Source organism: Heterodontus francisci, chromosome 11, assembly GCF_036365525.1.
Source record: "Heterodontus francisci isolate sHetFra1 chromosome 11, sHetFra1.hap1, whole genome shotgun sequence".
NCBI classification, from domain to species: Eukaryota; Metazoa; Chordata; class Chondrichthyes; order Heterodontiformes; family Heterodontidae; genus Heterodontus; species Heterodontus francisci.
Window position 1 is genome coordinate 65664946 of NC_090381.1, and position 16884 is coordinate 65681829.

The window sequence follows — 16884 nt, forward strand, 5'->3', positions numbered from 1 at the left end:
AGAATTAATGCGAGACCGCATTGTAGTAAGTATTGCTGAAGAATCCCTATCTGATGTATTGCAATCTAAGGAAGACACCTTACCCTAGACAAAGGAATACAGCTGGTGAGACAAGCAGAGGTCTGTAAACAGAACACAGCAATCCTGAGAGGTGAGGAAAAACCTTGGTTCAGGAAACCTCCAGCCACCATACAGTTCCTTAAGCACAGGAATGTAAAAGAAGCACCAGAAAAATGGTACACTTGGGAGGGAAAGTGCAAAACACCATGAAATACTGCCAGTGCTGTGGGGCCAAAAAGACCTACAGGCGCAGTGTCCTGAAACAAAGCAGAATGCTTTCACTGCAAGAAAGTTGGCCATTTTGGGAAGATGTGCCAAAGTAAAATCTCTGCTTTCACAGGTTCTAAAGGAAAAGTCTTCATGCATAGAGCTATTCATGAAGTTGAACAATCTCCATTAGAAGGGAAGTCAGAAAACTTCCTTGGTGAGATCAATGACCCTAATCATGCATTCTGGACTGCAGATATATATGTCTACGGATATATCACCAACTTTAAATTAGACACTGGAACAAGAACAACAGTTTTATCAGACAACGGACCATGGTTATCAACGTATTGCCTGCAACCAACAGAAACTCAGTTACCTGATCCAGGAGGGATTGAACTGAAAATCAAGGGAAAGCTACAGGCAACACCCTAGTACAAAGGAAAGCAGATATTGGAGACACTGTATGTTTTACAGAATCAAGAATTTTCTCTTTTTAAGTAGAAGAGCTTTAAGAGTTTTTCTTATCAGAAAAGTGGAAGAAGTTAAGCAGCAAGAATCCAGGAGTCACTTCCAAATAGACTTTCTGAAATTATTTACTTGTCTAGGAAGACTTAAGACTGAATATAGTATTACTTTGTAAAAAGGTGCTAAAGCTGTATGTCTTTTCACGCCTAGAAAGATACCACACCCACTAATGAAGCAAGTCCATTGTGGATTAACACCATCAGAACTGTTGATGGGAAGGAAGCTTAGAACACAACTTCCTCTCCTACCCAAAAAAAAATACTTCAGGGCTAGAAGTCCAGGATTATCAGAGAGCTCAAGATAGAGAAAAGGCTTATCAAAAACACAAAGCTTATAAGTATAAAAGCAGATATCGTACGAGGAACCTACCCAAGTTGATGGAAGGAGAAAAGGCAGAGAAGGAGTGATCGTTCAGAGAGATGATAATCAACAGAGATCTTATTTAGTACATACTTCAGAAGGTACTATAAGAAGAAACAGGAGAAGTCTTATTTCTATTCATCAAAGATGTCAATCAGTCCTACATTTGGGTGAACCAGACATTGAACCTGAAATTCAGCATGCACCGGATACTACAAACCTCAATGAAGGCCATCCAAGTCAAGAAACAAGAGTTCAGAGAAAGACTACTGATCTTCCAAGTCTGACAACAACATGATTAGGGACAGTTGTAAAGCCTCCTGACAGATTGAATCTGTGATGTCAAAGACTTGTGGGGGGAGATGGGGTAGTATGCAAAAGTCAAAATTAATGTACAAATATATGGACAAAGACTTGGCTGGAGATGTAGTATAAGGGTTTGAAAGGGTTAATGTTTGGGACAGTGTGAGTGATACCTCCCACTATGATGATGTAAGAGATCACATGAGAGACTTGAGAGAGAAGCATTATGGCATCAGTGGAGTCAGACATACTTGTATAAAGCTGTATATAGTTCTCTAATATGCATAAACTAGTTATTGTTAAAACTTACTGAAGACTCAGTAATCTCTCCTAGCTAGACTAGCCAAAGATACAACACTCTCCATGCCCTTTAAACTCTATTCCCATTTGCAATTTTTATGTTTAAAGCATACCACTCAGCATTGTGTTACACTAAATTACATCTGCCAATACTTTTGCCTATTTGCTTCAACCCTTTAGTAATTTTCTGCTTCCTTTTTCATATTACTTGATCTCTTAGTTGAGCACTATCTGTAAACCTCATACACTCCTTTCTATTCTCAGTTTCAGAGCATTTAGGTAACAGAATGAAAAGATGAGGTCTGAGCACTAATGCTTTGAGGACACCAACCTGAGAATGACTGTGGCCTTTGTTTTGATTTTGTGGTTGTCATTTTAAAACTGTCATTGTGCACAAGGGAGTTAGGAGCTAAAGCCAAAGTCTTGCATCAAGCCAATGCTCATATAAATGAAAATCTCTTTAAAGAGTCAGTTTAAGAATATCTAAAAAGCAACTAGAAGACCGGCTGATACTCCTGAAAGAAACGAGAAATATTGGGGTCGACTTTAATTTCCCACCCCACCTGACAAAAACCAGAAAGGAGGGGCCAATTAAAATGAAGTGATGGCTTACCCACCTCTTTCCTGCCCTCATCTGGCAGACTGCAATTTTAAATTGCAGGCAGAAAGGACATTCATCCAAAACAGGCAGGGTCCTTTTCATATATACAGAATAAGCTTTGATTATATCATTGGGGCCCGATCTGCTATTTTAATATGAGGTCCTACTGGTTGAGCAGTGATGACTTCCCTGCCAGGAGAAACTTCTTGTGAGCAGAAGTCAGGGTTAGAAGATGCCCAACAAGTTAAGTTTTTTTTGTTTCCTTTTAGGCCAGGTGGAGCAGGATACTCCTGAGGGCCCCACAAGGAAACCACGGACCACCCTCCATCTTCCTCCCTCAACCTGGATTATCCTTCTGGGATACTTACCATATGCCAGGAACTGTGCACATGGGTTCCATTGTGGCCTCCTGCATCCCAATTTTAAAGATCTGGCAGCTGCTTCCTGCTGACTTCCCGGCTCTATTCATTGACTCTGATCTACACGGCATAATCAGGCTCCTCTCTGTCTGTCAGAAGCACTGGCTGCCTAAATTGATGCCGGCTCAAAAATAGCAGTGGCCATAAAAATCATAAAAGATTGCAACTCTATGAACTAAACAAAGGTATTGTAAAAAAAAGACTTTTAATTATACCCAGTGGGCTTGATTTTAATTCCACTGTAATAATGTGGCAAAGAGAGCATTGTGCCCTCTAAGGTGCAGCAGCAGGCAGACTTGGATGATTTTAACAATCGGGCCTCATTATCATATGGCCTCTCTTACTCAATGAGAAGGCTAGGAGGAGAAAAATGCTCAACAACAAATCTGGCAGTTGGTAAAAAAAATATAATGCCACTAAATATGGTTTTACTTTCTTAAAGTACAAAAGAAATAAGAAACAGTATACAAGGACGAATAGAAACCGACCCAAATGAATTTCTACCACTTTATGCGTTAATTAAGCCAAGATGAACTGTGTGTGGGAGTTGTGAACAGCGTCCTTCTGTGGTTCATTCACAACAAGTGGAAGTATCATAGAACTGTTATGCAATCAAGTTTGTAACTTATGTATTAATTTAGATATGCTTGAAATTTACGATTGTGTTTATGCCCTAAAATTTCAGCTGTGCAGCACCTATTTTACAGGCATTAACTGACCTACTAAGGTCCCAATATGGTGTTCAAACAGCATGCCCATATTTGCAGCCAGAAGTGCACTGCTACCATATTGGTCAAGATAGATGTGCTGGTGGCAAGAGTTCACATTGTCAACATTGCAAGCGTGGAATAATTCATTTAAATTTTCAATTTTTGATTACCCCAGTGCTTCACTTGACACATGTTAAACTCACAGTACAACCTGGAGCTAACCAGTAGAATGATATTTAAAGTGATCATACAGTACTTACAGGTTAGTTACCAGTTTGTCATTTCAGACTGTTGGTTGACTTCTTGACATTTTTTTGTGCGTTTTATCACTCTGGAAAGTTCACTTTGTCTACACAGAGAAAGACTTTGCTGGTCTCGCATTGTTGTTGGCTGCCGGCCTAGATACAGCTGCCTTCAGGGTGGAGTATGCGGGGGACCAGAATGGTAGTACCACAGAGCAGGAGCAGCTGCCAAAAGACGGATGAGGGGACTGTACAGGAAGCCACAACCACAGAGGGTATTCAGGGAGCACTTCTACATTACCTTTATTCAGGAGCAATATATGAGGTCCCTTCTCTTCACTAACAAGGCTGTTATCCAGCTACGTTACCTGCTGCAGCCACAACTCAAGGATCGCACCAGGACATGGACAGGCTGTCAAGGTCACCGTGGCCCGTAACTTTTATGTCAGGGGCATCTAACAGGCTGCAACAAATAACATCAGCTCCATCTCTCAGTTCAATCACAATAGCCTGGAGATACCTCCTAACCTTTCCACGGCCTATTTCACCACTTACCATAGTGCTGGGGAACATTCTTTTTCCTGCCTGTTGGCCACCTTATCATTCTCATTAGATTTAGGTGGGAGTTCACCCTGCAGATGGTAATGAGGTCCGAGAGCTAAAATGATTTGGGCCTTATGTCAGCACTATCATGGGCACTTCCTGTCCACCATGGCCTCCACAGGACAAGTTAGAATTGAGGCTTGAATATGTTACAGATTGTTGGTACAGAGACTGTCACTAATTCACTATTGTCATGAGCCTTTTTCTGCCGTCACTGTAAAAATGTTGTGCTTTTCAATATTTGTGGTACTTGTTTAATTTTCTGTAAATAAATTTAGCAGGGTGATTCATAATTCAAACCCAGCTTGAGGTGTGGTGCATTAATAATAGCTTCTACTGGAGTAACTTGGGAGTGAAAAAAAGTACAGGTGGCACTAATAAACTGGGATTGTGTGATTCCTAAAGGATATTAGGTCTCTGTAGGTGATAGAAACCATAGAACTGTAGCTTCTTGTTCATATGGAATACAAGGTTCAATTTGGGAAGTATAGCAAGATCAATGTAAGGGAAAATGGTTCATTGAATAAAGCTAAAGTTACATCACACTGATGGCAGCGACATTTGAAGATACCTTTACCTTCACAGCACTAAAAAGAATTATACTTAATTAAATTTTCTTTCCTGTCCAACCCAGTCAAATATCATTTGCACCCCTTTATTCCTTAGATTGAGTTTTATTTTAATATGACTAATATTAAGCCAATGTCATTGTTACAAGAAATACTGGGGTAGAATTTTTGTGGAAATTACTCCAATTGTCTGCTATAACTTTTGGGTAGATCAGCGGAAATCCCAGAGAAAAAGCAGAAATGGCCATTCATGCTGTTTCTCTCGGGTTTTCACTGCCCTTTTGCTGAAGTTATGGCAGGCGTTCAAGAGAATCCTGGCTGAAATTTTCCTGCCGTACACTTACAATCAATGTTCCAACTAATTTGTGTGCCCCCCATTTCTTCTGTGGCCCCTTTAAGATTGCTGCGCAGCCCCACATGTATGCATCTTAAAGGGGCTGCTGCTTGTGCGCAGCCTGTTTGTCCCCTGCATGTCACATTACCGATTGCTGCGCAGACGTGCATCCTTGGAGCGTAGAGGGAACGTTGTTTACACTGACAAAATCACTTATTGTACCTGTGAATGTTGGTGATCTTCTATTTAGAATCTTTTCTAAAAAGTTGCCATCCTCAGGATTCTTAAAACCAAGAAGCAGCATATAATGTTGGGAAAAGGCTTCGGACCAGTCAACAGTCTGAGGCAGGATATGATTTGTACCAGGGTCTGAAATATTACCATATATCTCAATATTATATTACTTGTTGCAAGATGTATAAGTCTGCCTTCACTGAAATGAATGATAAGCCCAGCAATTGCTGAAGCAGAGAATACAATTTGAATAAACAAATTTACACAGTGATACTAATATCGAAAATATAGGCTTGATTTTCAAAAAGCCTGCACCTGTCTGCACACCTCATAGACACATTTTTCCTTTGTACTTCATACCACTGAACTATTTTGATAAGATTTGTTAGTAATAGCAGAATAGATTTGGACCAAGCCCACACAAAAGCATCCTAGATATTTGTTATTCAACTCTTTAGTTAATTTGGGTGCCGGATATTACTTCATTTTCTGCATTATAATTTTGAAGTGCAATTAGTCATGCAGACAATATTTGTCAAATTATTTTATAGCACTTTTGTATAATAAAATGTACTATAGATTTGAAATTAGAAATCTTTTTCAAAACATTAAAAGCAGTTCCTTTAGGCCACATATTTTTACTTTAAATTGTGTTCTGGGAACAGCACAGCCCAAATTGTCGATTTCAACATGAAAATGGTATATTCTGGGGGGGGGGGGGGGTGGGCAGGGTCAGAACCTGGGGCAGCACTTGATTATGCCTATTCAGCTGAACTTAAATCTTTCTCAGGATTTGGGAATACAATATGATGACATGCAAATGGGGAAAATACATCATACGATATGGTTTACTTCCTGAAATTGTGCTCGACCAACACTGAGCTTACGGGATGCCTGTGATTCCCTGAAGTCCAGAATTGTGAAGGACTTGAGAGCATTTAAATTTTGAAAGGCTAGTTTCCCTACTAATAAGCATAACTGTTGAAAATTTCAAGTTTCGCTAGCTATTCCCAGATTCAGAATGACTGGCTATTCTCCTAAATGTCACATTCCTTTACTGCCCAATATCAAGTTATACAATAGAGTAAACCCAGGTTTTTTTTCTTCATTCATTCGTGGAATGAGGGTGTTGCTGACAAGGTCAGCATTTATTGCCCATCCCTAATTGCCCTTGACAAGATAGTGGTGAGCTGCATTCTTGAACTACTGCAGCCTGTGTTGTGTTGGCATTCCCACAATGCTCTTATGTAGGGAGTTCCAGAATTTTGACCCAGCGCCAATGAAGGAACAACTTTATATTTCCAAGTCAGGATACTATGTGACTTGGAGGGGAACTTGCAGGTAGTGTTGTTCCCATGCGCCTTCTGCCCTTGACCTTCTAGGTGGTAGAGGTCATGGGTTTGGGAGGTGCTGTTGAAGAAACTTTGACGAGTTGCTACAGTGCATCTTGTAGATCTTCTTCTTCTTAGGCAATGACTTTCTTCCACTCCAGGGTTGTGGGTCCTTAGGTGCCCAAATAGTCCAATCCTGAAATTCCAGGTCCCGAAGTTTATTTTGAAGGGGTGGAAGATGCCTGTGCATGGGTCCTTTTAATGTGGGGAGGCCGTTGCACACCGACTACCACACAGTCTGAGCGAAGCAAGGTCTTTGTATAATGGCAGGGACGGGCGAGATGATTGGAGACCAGGCTCTGCTACACGGATGGCCAGCATGTCTAGCTGGCGAGCCCGGATGCAGGCCATGTGGATCTGCGTCAGGGTGTTCCTGAAGTGGTATCTGAAAGCCCGCTCCAAAGGCTCCTGTGACAAGGGCTCCCTGGGATCCGTCATGCAGCTGGCAGGAATAGGCTGAAGCAGATCGAGATCATGCTTCTGCGCTGGACTACATTGGAAAAATGTAAGACTGCTTCCATCTATAATCTGCTGCCTTTTTCTGTTTTTATGACCTGTGAGCTGTGGAAAAGATCTGGAAAAATCTACATCTAGATCTTCTTTGAAACTTAGCTTCAAATTTCTGGACTTATCTCAACATCAAGAAGACGCTTTTGCTCTGGATTACACTGGTTATAACATAAGACCCAACTTTGTCTCTGAATTGCTGCTCTGTTGTGATATTTGAAACAACTGATCAGTTTACTGCCCTTCCCCCACCACAGCTGTGAGTGAGAAACTTAAGTCACCTGCTGAGCCTGTGACTGGCCACTGGTTATACTGGTTTTTCTGGTTCAGCCTATTCCTGCCAGCTGTATCTTGTAGATCGTACATACTGCAAACACTATGCACCGGTGTGGAGGATGTGAATGTTTAAGGTGGTGGATTTTTTTTAATATTTGTTCATGGGATGTGGGCCTCACTGACCAGGCCAGCATTTATTGCCCATCCCTAATTGCCCTTGAAAAGATGGTGGTGAGCTGCCTTCTTGAACTACTGCAATCCTTGTGGCGTAGGTACATCCACAGTGCTGTTAGGAAGGGAGTTCCAGAATTTTGACCCAGCGATAGTGAAGGAATGGTGATATAGTTCCAAGTCAGGATGGTGAGTGGCTTGGAGGGGAACTTGCAGGTAGTGGTGGTCCCATGCATCTGCTGCCCTTGTCTTTCTAAGTGGTAGAGGTCATGGGTTTGGAAGATGCTGTTGAAGACGTCTTGGTGAGTTGCTGCAGTGCATCTTGTAGATGGTACACACTGCTGTCATTGTGCATCGGTGGTGGAGGGAGTGAATGTTGAAGGTTTTGATCAAGCAGGCTGCTTTCTCTTGGATGGTGCTGGATTTTTTGAGTATTGTTGGAACTGCACCCATCTAGGCAAGTGGAGAGTATTCCATCACACATTAAGAACCCTCTGTATGTGTAGATACTATTATCTTGCATCCACCATCACATGTATTGTTCCATCATGTCTTCCGTCCCAGGCAAATTAAGGCCTTTAAGTGGCCAATTAATTGTCGCAAGAGGGGCGCAAGTCCTGAATGAGGCCAGTTAAGGGCCTGAGCCACACAAAATAACAGCATGGCTTCCAGACCTGGCAGAGGCAGGCTCCTCCCCGCCGCAACATTAAATTCCAGCCAAGAGAATATATATGGTAAAAGCAAAAATACTGCAGACGCTGGAAATCTGAAATAAAAACAGAAAGTGCTGGAACTACTAAAATCAAGTCTGGCAGCATCTGTGGACAGAGAAACAGAGCTAATGTTTCAGGTCTGTGACTTTTCTTTTTCAGAACTTTTCTTTTTCTTTTTTCTCTTTTATTCAAGCCATAAAGGTTGTTGATTAGGATGGCTAGTTGGAATACCAGAAAAAACAGTCATCAAAAGTGTCTACTCTCACCCTTCACATCAGTAATGAGACAATGGGAAGTTCTTAAGCTTATTCCAAAGCAGTTCAAATCTTTAAAATAAGAATGATTTTCATTAATTAAACCTGCGGGGTCCACAGGAGACTCCAGTACAAGGGGGACCTAATTCTACCTCTGGGGAGGGCCACAGTCAGGGGATGCATGACTCTCTTGCACCTTAGGGCGGCACAGTGGCGCAGTGGTTAGCACTGCAGCCTCACAGCTCAAGGGACCCGGGTTCGATTCTGGGTACTGCCTGTGTGGAGTTTGCAAGTTCTCCCTGTGTCTGCGTGGGTTTTCTCCGGGTGCTCCGGTTTCCTCCCACAAGCCAAAAGACTTGCAGGTTGGTAGGTAAATTGACCATTATAAATTGTCACTAGTATAGGTAGGTGTTAGGGAAATATAGGGACAGGTGGGGATGTTTGGTAGGGATATGGGATTAGTGTAGGATTAGTATAAATGGGTGGTTGATGGTCGGCACAGACTTGGTGGGCCGAAGGGCCTGTTTCAGTGCTGTATCTCTAATCTAATCTAATCTAATCTTCCTCCACCAGTGCAGATACGTTCACCTTGGTGGGTATCCGCATGGCTTTAGAATCAGGGTCACAAGCTGGTGAGAGCACTGCACATGCGCCCGAGCAGCTGGCCGAGGCTGAGACATCCGAGGCCACTAACTGTTGGAGGACTGTGGATGCCCAGGCCCTTGTTGAGCCCCAGGCTCATAATGGGCTGCTGGTGTTGACAGCATAGGGCATGCTGGAGTTGCAGAGAGGGGGAAGGCAAAATCTGGCGGAGATGCCAGAGGCAATGTGCAGCCATGAGAGAATGATGGATGAATCCATCCCTGCCATGAGTGCAGCCATGTCTCAGGCATGTGAGCGCATGGCTTCCTCCATGGAGAGGTTGGCAACCCTCATGGAAAGCTAGATCCCATAAATGAGCACAGACCTGCACACCTAGGAGCTCGATGTAGCAGTGGCAAGGCAAGAGGACAAGAACCCGGAGTCTTCTCCAGCTCCTCATCCTTCTCGGCCAGCAGAGAAGTTCAAGTGAGCCATGAAAGAGAGGAGGAGAAGCTGACCTTCACAGCTGAGGGCTCCCCTCATGGCACTCTGAGTGTGGACAGCAGCTCAGCCCCTCCATCAGAGCCCAGCTCCAGTGGTCGCGATGCCTGAGGAGAGTCCTGCACCTGTGCAGGAAACATTAAGTCAGCTGAGGTCCTCCAGGCCTTAAGTAGCCAGAAGACGGCCACCAAAGTCATCACAAGCCAAGGGACAACCTGATCAGCAGCCTGCCTCCAGCCCAGCTGCTAACACAGGGGTGACAACTTGTAGAAGCATTCATAAATGTATAAGGAAAACCACGGAGAGCTACTTGGGGCTTTGCCAGTGTTTGACATTTGACTTTTGTTTTCTCTTATAAAGTTCTTCTGTTTTTGAAATTAGCTTTCATTGTGGAACATGATTATTTTATCATGCCTTAACTGTGAGTTGCTGATGGCACCCTTACTCCTTACGGATGCCAATGTAGGCACAGTGCTCATCTGATTAGCCATGGGCCATAGCGCGTGGTTCAACAGGGTGCTAGGCACTGAAGACAAGTAGAAAGGAGATGACAGACTGCATGCCTTCAGGTGAGTCTTTATTGATTTTACTCTGAGAGGCCATCAGGGTGGCTGGAAGCGGGTAAGTATGAGAATGTCTCTTGCCTCCCTGGCTTGTTGCTCAATGTGCCTGGCCTCCAGTGCTAGGGGTTCAACATCCAGTGTTGCCTGCTCACCATCGCCTTCCATGTCATCCTCGTCGATGGAGGAGTGGCATTCAATCATGTCCTCGTCATGCAAGGCCTCCCCGCTCTGCAGTGTTAGATTGTGCAGAACACAGCAGACCACCATGTTACAGACAGGCAGAAAGGGGTGTGGGTGGTTCCCACTGTGAACCACCCAGCTGACTACAATCATGTTTTGTTAAAAACGATGCGTTAGCCAGAGTATCTTTTGTGTCAAACAAGCAAACAAATGACAGGTTTTATTGTAGGTTAAAAAAAGCCAAATTATTTTTACACAATTCCCAAAATGGTCGCAACCTCACCCCCACACATATTCACTCACAGACACATACACAAGAATAGATAGATAGAGAGAAAGCGGTAGGTAGTTTAAAGTCCAAAGTGAGGCAAGTGTTCGTGGTTTACAGTAAACCTGCTGAATCTTCTTAGGGGCAAAGTCTTTTTTAAAGGTGCAGGCCTGGGTGTTTGTAGTCTTGAACTTGTTGAGGTGTTGTAGAGTTCCAGTGGTTACAACTCAGCACAAAGCTGGTGGTGTGGATTTTGTTACCTTCACAGATGGAGAGTCTTAAAGTTACTTTGTGATGTCTCTGCTGTAGTGGTTGTTCAGTTGTTGTTCAGCAGGATTCTTATTGCTTGGTTGGATCACTTGCACAGCCTCTGGCTGGACTGCTTTCTGAAGGTGTTGGCTTGATCTCCCCTCTCTCTCCACAGGGCTACCTTTCTAAGGCAAAAATCCATCACATTAGAGTTTCTGTTAGGAAACACATGACCCTCTTCCCTGGTGTGACCACACAATGGACACGGATATGACAACCATGGCTATCTTTAGATGGCTGAATGGAGTCCATTCTGGTAACACAGTGCTACTTCACACCTATTCATCTTGGTTTGGGCTATGAGTCAGTCTGTCTCCAGAATCCTTTTTTAGTTCATTCCTGTCGATGAGTCATTAATATGCAATCGTGATCCTTTCAATTTCAGATGAGGTTAACGAGTTCCATCTTTGCAGACAGGTTTGTTGACTTCCAGTACAGGAGGGGTCACGTGACCACTACTCCATTTTGACTGTGCTACAAGTGTCCATGCTCTGGCAGTTTTGTTTAACAGTGACTTTTTAAAATGCATAATTCTTCCATTTCATTATTTATTTCATCACGGCTCCTTTCGTGCATGACAACCACGGTACCTGAGACCTTCACTGGGGCATACTGCAGGGCTCCACGGATCGATCCAAGCATTGGAATCTCATCTTCAGCAACCAACAGCCTGCTTGATGGTCGCTCAGGTAGAGCCATGGAAAATGTTATACTTCTCCTCTGCTGCAGTGCAAGGGTTCCTTGCAGGCGTCAGTAGCCATGTCTTCAATGGGTAGCACTTGTTCCCAAGAATCCATGCCTGAAGGCGAGCGGGGGGCCTGAAGAGCTGCAGCATCTGGGACTATCGAAGTATGTAGGTGTCATGGCCACTTCCTGGGAAGCGGGCATACACCTCCAGGAAACGTTTTTGGTGGTCGCAGACCAACTGAAGGTTGATGGGATGGAAGCCCTTCCTGTTGATGAAGACGGCTGGCTGGTCCGTTGGAGAGGTCTATCAGTCTTTACACCTGAGGGAATCTAGCGTTGGCCCCGAAATCGACCGCCCTTTCAGCCTGACTGTCAGGGTCAGTCCGGTAGCACACATTTTTGCTGGCCCTCTTGAACAGCGCATTGGTCACATTTCTGTTGCAACAGTGGGCGGCAGCCTGGGAGACGCCACACATATCCCCAGTGGATCCTTGGAATGCTCCAGACGTGTAAAAATTAAGCACCATGGTGATCTTCAAAGACAAGGGCATAGAGTGACCACTAAATCCCATAGGTCGCATCTCGTCCTGCAGCATGGTGCATAAGTCAGAGATGGCCTGCCTGGAGAGCCGTAATCTTCGCTGACATTACCGCTCAGACATCTGGAGATAGCTGACCCGAGTCCGTTACACTCTCTGGCGCAGGTGAGCCCTTCTTGGCATGGCCGGCTGCTGTTGCTCTCATCAAGCAGCTTCATGGGCAGGCACAGATGCATCCTGGCCCTCCCTCTGTCAGAGGCGCTGCATCAGTCACGGGGGTCCAAAAAGACAGGGCGCATGAGACCCATGCCAGGTGATCAGTAGGCCTCCAGAGTGCTGTCCTTGCAGAGATGAACCAGCCGTGGCAGCTTTCCCTATGTTACTCTCTTGGCAGACTTACTAATGGCCCTCAGTGCCCACCCTTGCTGATAGCCGACCCTCTCACCCAGTAGTATAGGCACCCGACTCACCCAACAGTTTGGGCACCCGATACTGCCATCCAACCGTAAGGGCACCTGGTACTGCCACCCAAAACCCAGACACCCCTTGCAGAACACCCGAAACCCATCCCCTCCTTGCAGAACACCCAAGAGCCAGCACCCCCTTGCAGAACATCTGAGACACAGCATCCCTTGCAGAACATGAGACCCTTATCACCTGGTACTGCCGTCTGAGACCCAGCTCACCCGGTACAGCCACCTGAGACCCAGCTCTCCCATACAGAGTGCACAGCACTGCAGTCTGACAATGGCCTCCGCTCCCCCTCTTTCCCTACGCGGTGCTGGTCATGGCTGCCTACCCGTCGCTGAGGCGTCACCTCGATGCCGCCAGCTTTCAAAGGTTGGGGATCTGAAGGCATGTGAAGGCCGCCCATCGTCCACTTAATTCCAAACCCCCCCACTGAATTGTGACCATTAGATGCTAATGAGTTGAATCTAGCTGTTCTACAAATTAAATTGCAGTCCCGTCACTTCTGGGCGGCATTGCCGCCTTGGTGCTTTCCCGCTGCTGACTAAATCTAGAACTGACGCCAAGACATCAGATTTCTGGGCGGGCTCTCCGACACTATTCTCCAGCTCCCCATGCCTCCATTCCCACTCCAAATGGGCTCACTAAATCCAGCCCTGTATATTTGGGAATCAACCCTTTGTGAATGGAACTTGACCTTATATCAGTAACATAATATAAATCTAGCATGAAGGTCCACCTGGGCAAGTAAGTTCTTTGACTGTGAGCCCTAAACCCTATACTATGCATGCTACCTAACTTGTCAAACTTCCCAGACCTCAGGATTCCAGGAGCTTTTTATTCTTTCATGGGGTGTGGGTGTTACTGGCAAGCCAGTATTTGTTGCCGATCCCTAATTGTCTTTGAACTGAGTGGCTTGCTAGGCCATTTCAGAGAGCACTTAAGAGTCAACCACATTGCTGTGGGTTTGGAGTCATATGTAGGCCAGAACAGGTAAGGACAGCAGATTTCCTTCCCTAAAGTTCATTAGTGAACCACATGGGTTTTTTATGACAATTGATGATAGTTTCAAGGTATTTTTACTGAGACTAGCTTTCAATTCCAGATTTTTAACTAACTGAATTTAAATTCCACCAGCTGCCGTGGTGAGATTTGAACCAATGTCCCCAGCCTAAGCCTCTGGATCACCAGTCCAGTGACATTACCACTACATCACCATCACCCCTTGAGTATAAGTCTGCTCAAAAATCTATCACAACTGCAGCTGGTGGCTGACTGACTGATGGCTGAACTACAATTCCATATATAATGTTTCAATGGACAACAACATGGTCCAGCTGGCATCGAATTGGTTGCATGGCTCTTGTGGCCATACTCTCATTTTCTGTCAGCTTTATCCTGAGACTATAGATTGATGCTAAACACAGGTTTTTGCCAAGGGCAGTCCCTGTTAATTCACCTGCCATCTAGGCTTGTTCGGCCTTCAGAAGGATGCTGTATCATGAGGCCTCTGTTGTTTCTTTGAGCAGATAAACTACATAAAAATACCTCACTCTGAATAAGGAATAGTGTAGAACTGCTATCTGGCTAAATTCGGCAGTCCCTTTGAGGCTGGAAATGCATTACTTGGATAAAGTATCTTTTTAAATTCAGATGTGAGATTTTTCTCTATCTTTCTCCAAATGACTTGAATGTTGTGGCTTGCTGTAAACATAGAAACATAGAAGATATGAGCAAGAGTAGGCCATTCGGCCCTTCGAGCCTGCTCCGCCATTCATTATGATCATGGCTGATCATCCAACTCAATAGCCTGTTCCCGCTTTCGCCCCATACCCTTTGATCTCTTTAGACCCAAGAGCTATATCTAACTCCTTCTTGAAAACATACAATGTTTTGGCCTCAACTGCTTTCTGTGGTAACGAATTCCACAGGCTTACCACTCTCTGGATGAAGAAATTTCTCCTCATCTCAGTTCTGAAAGGTTTACCCCGTTTCCTTAGACTATGACCCCTGGTTCTGGACTCCCCCACCATCGGGAACATCCTTCCTGCATCTACCTAGTCAAGTCTTGTTAGAATTTTATAGGTTTCTATGAGATTCCCCCTCACTCTTCTGAACTCCAGCGGATATAATCCCAACCAACTCAATCAGACTCACCATCCCAGGAATCAGTCTGGTAAACCTTCGCTGTACTCCCTCTATGGCAAGAACATCCTTCCTCAGATGAGGAGACCAAAACTGCACACAATATTCCAGGTGTGGCCTCACCAAGGCCCTGTATAATTGCAGCAAGACATCCCTGCTTCTGTACTCGAATCTTCTCACTATGAAGGCCAACATACCATTTGCCTTTTTTACCACCTGTTGCACCTGCATGCTGACCTTCAGCAACTGGTGTACGAGAGCACCCATGTCTCGCTGCATATTCCCCTCTCTCAGTTTATAGCCGTTCAGATAATAATCTGCCTTCCTGTTTTTGCTACCAAAGTGGATAACCTCATATTTATCCACATTAGACTGCATCTGCCATGCATTAGCCCACTCATTCAACTTGTCCAAATAATTCAGAAGTCTCTCTGCATCCTCCTCACAACTCACCTTCCCACCCAGTTTTGTGTCATCTGCAAATTTGGAGAAATTACATTTAGTTCCCTCATCTAAATCATTAATGTATATTGTGAATAGCTGGGGTCCTAGCACCGATCCCTGCGGTGCCCCACTAGTCACTGCCTGCCATTTGGAAAAAGACCCATTTATCCCTACTCTTTGTCTCCTGTCCGCCAACCAATTTTCTATCCATCGCAATCCACTACCCTCAATCCCATGCACTTTAATTTTACATGCTAATCTCTTATGTGGGACTGTGTCGAAAGCCTTCTGAAAGTCCAAATAAGCCACATCCACTGGCTCCCCCTCATCAACTCTACTAGTTACATCCTCGAAGAATTCTAGTAGGTTTGTCAAGCATGATTTCCCTTTCGTAAATTCATGCTGACTCTGCCCACTGCGATTCTACCACTGTTCTCTAAGTGCTCTGCTATAAAATCTTTGATAATGGACTCTAGAATTTTCCCCACTACTGATGTCAGGCTGACTGGTCTATTATTCCCTGCTTTCTCTCTACCTCCCTTTTTAAATAGTAGGGTTACATTAGCTACCCTCCAATCTGTAGGAACTGTTCCAGAGTCTGTAGAATCTTGGAAGATGACCACCAATGCATCCACTATTTCTCGGGCCACTTCCTTAAGTACTCTGGGATGCAGACCATCAGGCCCTGGGGATCTATCGGCCTTCAATCCCATCAATTTCCCCAACACCATTTCTCTACTAATACTGATTTCTTTCCATTCCTCTCCCTCACTAAGCCCTGTGTTCTCCAACATTTCTGGTATGATATTTGTGTCCTCCTTTGTGAAGATAAAACCAAAGTATGCATTTAGTTGGTCAGCCATTTCATTATTTCGCATAAGAATTCCCCTGTTTCTGACTGTAAGGGACCTACATTTGTCTTCACCAATCTTTTTCTCTTCACATACCTATAGAAACCTTTACAGTCAGTTTTTATGTTCCCCGCAAGCTTTCTCTCGTACTCTATTTCCCCCTTCTTAATCAATTCTTTGGTCCTCTTTTGCTGAATTCTAAACTGCTCCCAATCCTCAGGTCTGTTGTTTTTCCTGGTAAATTTATATGCCTCTTCCTTGGATCTAATGCTATCTCTAATTTTCCTTGTAAGCCATGGTTTGGCTACCTTTCCCGTTTTACTTTTGCGCCAGACAGGGATAAACAATTGTTGCAATTCATCCATGTGCTCTTTAAATGTTTGCCATTGCCTATACACCGGCATCCCTTTAAGTAACATTTCCCAATCCGTCATGGCCAACTCGCGCCTCATACTTTTGTAGTTTCCTTTACAAAGATGCAGGGCCCTTGCCTCAGAATCAACTACGTCACTCTACATCTTGATGAAGAATTCTATCATATTGTGGTCATTCGTTCCCAAGGAGT

General features: G+C 44.4%; 1 protein-coding gene across 1 annotated transcript in view; it reads right to left on the minus strand.

Annotated features, from left to right (window-relative positions):
• The window catches only part of LOC137375033 (spermatogenesis-associated protein 16-like), a 224507-nt gene that overhangs the window by 112519 nt on the left and 95104 nt on the right, over positions 1–16884 (minus strand). Inside the window, exon 6 of the mRNA XM_068041656.1 lies at positions 5459–5605. Within this exon, the coding sequence (XP_067897757.1) occupies positions 5459–5605 (147 nt within the window). The remainder of the gene's footprint in view (positions 1–5458; positions 5606–16884) is intronic.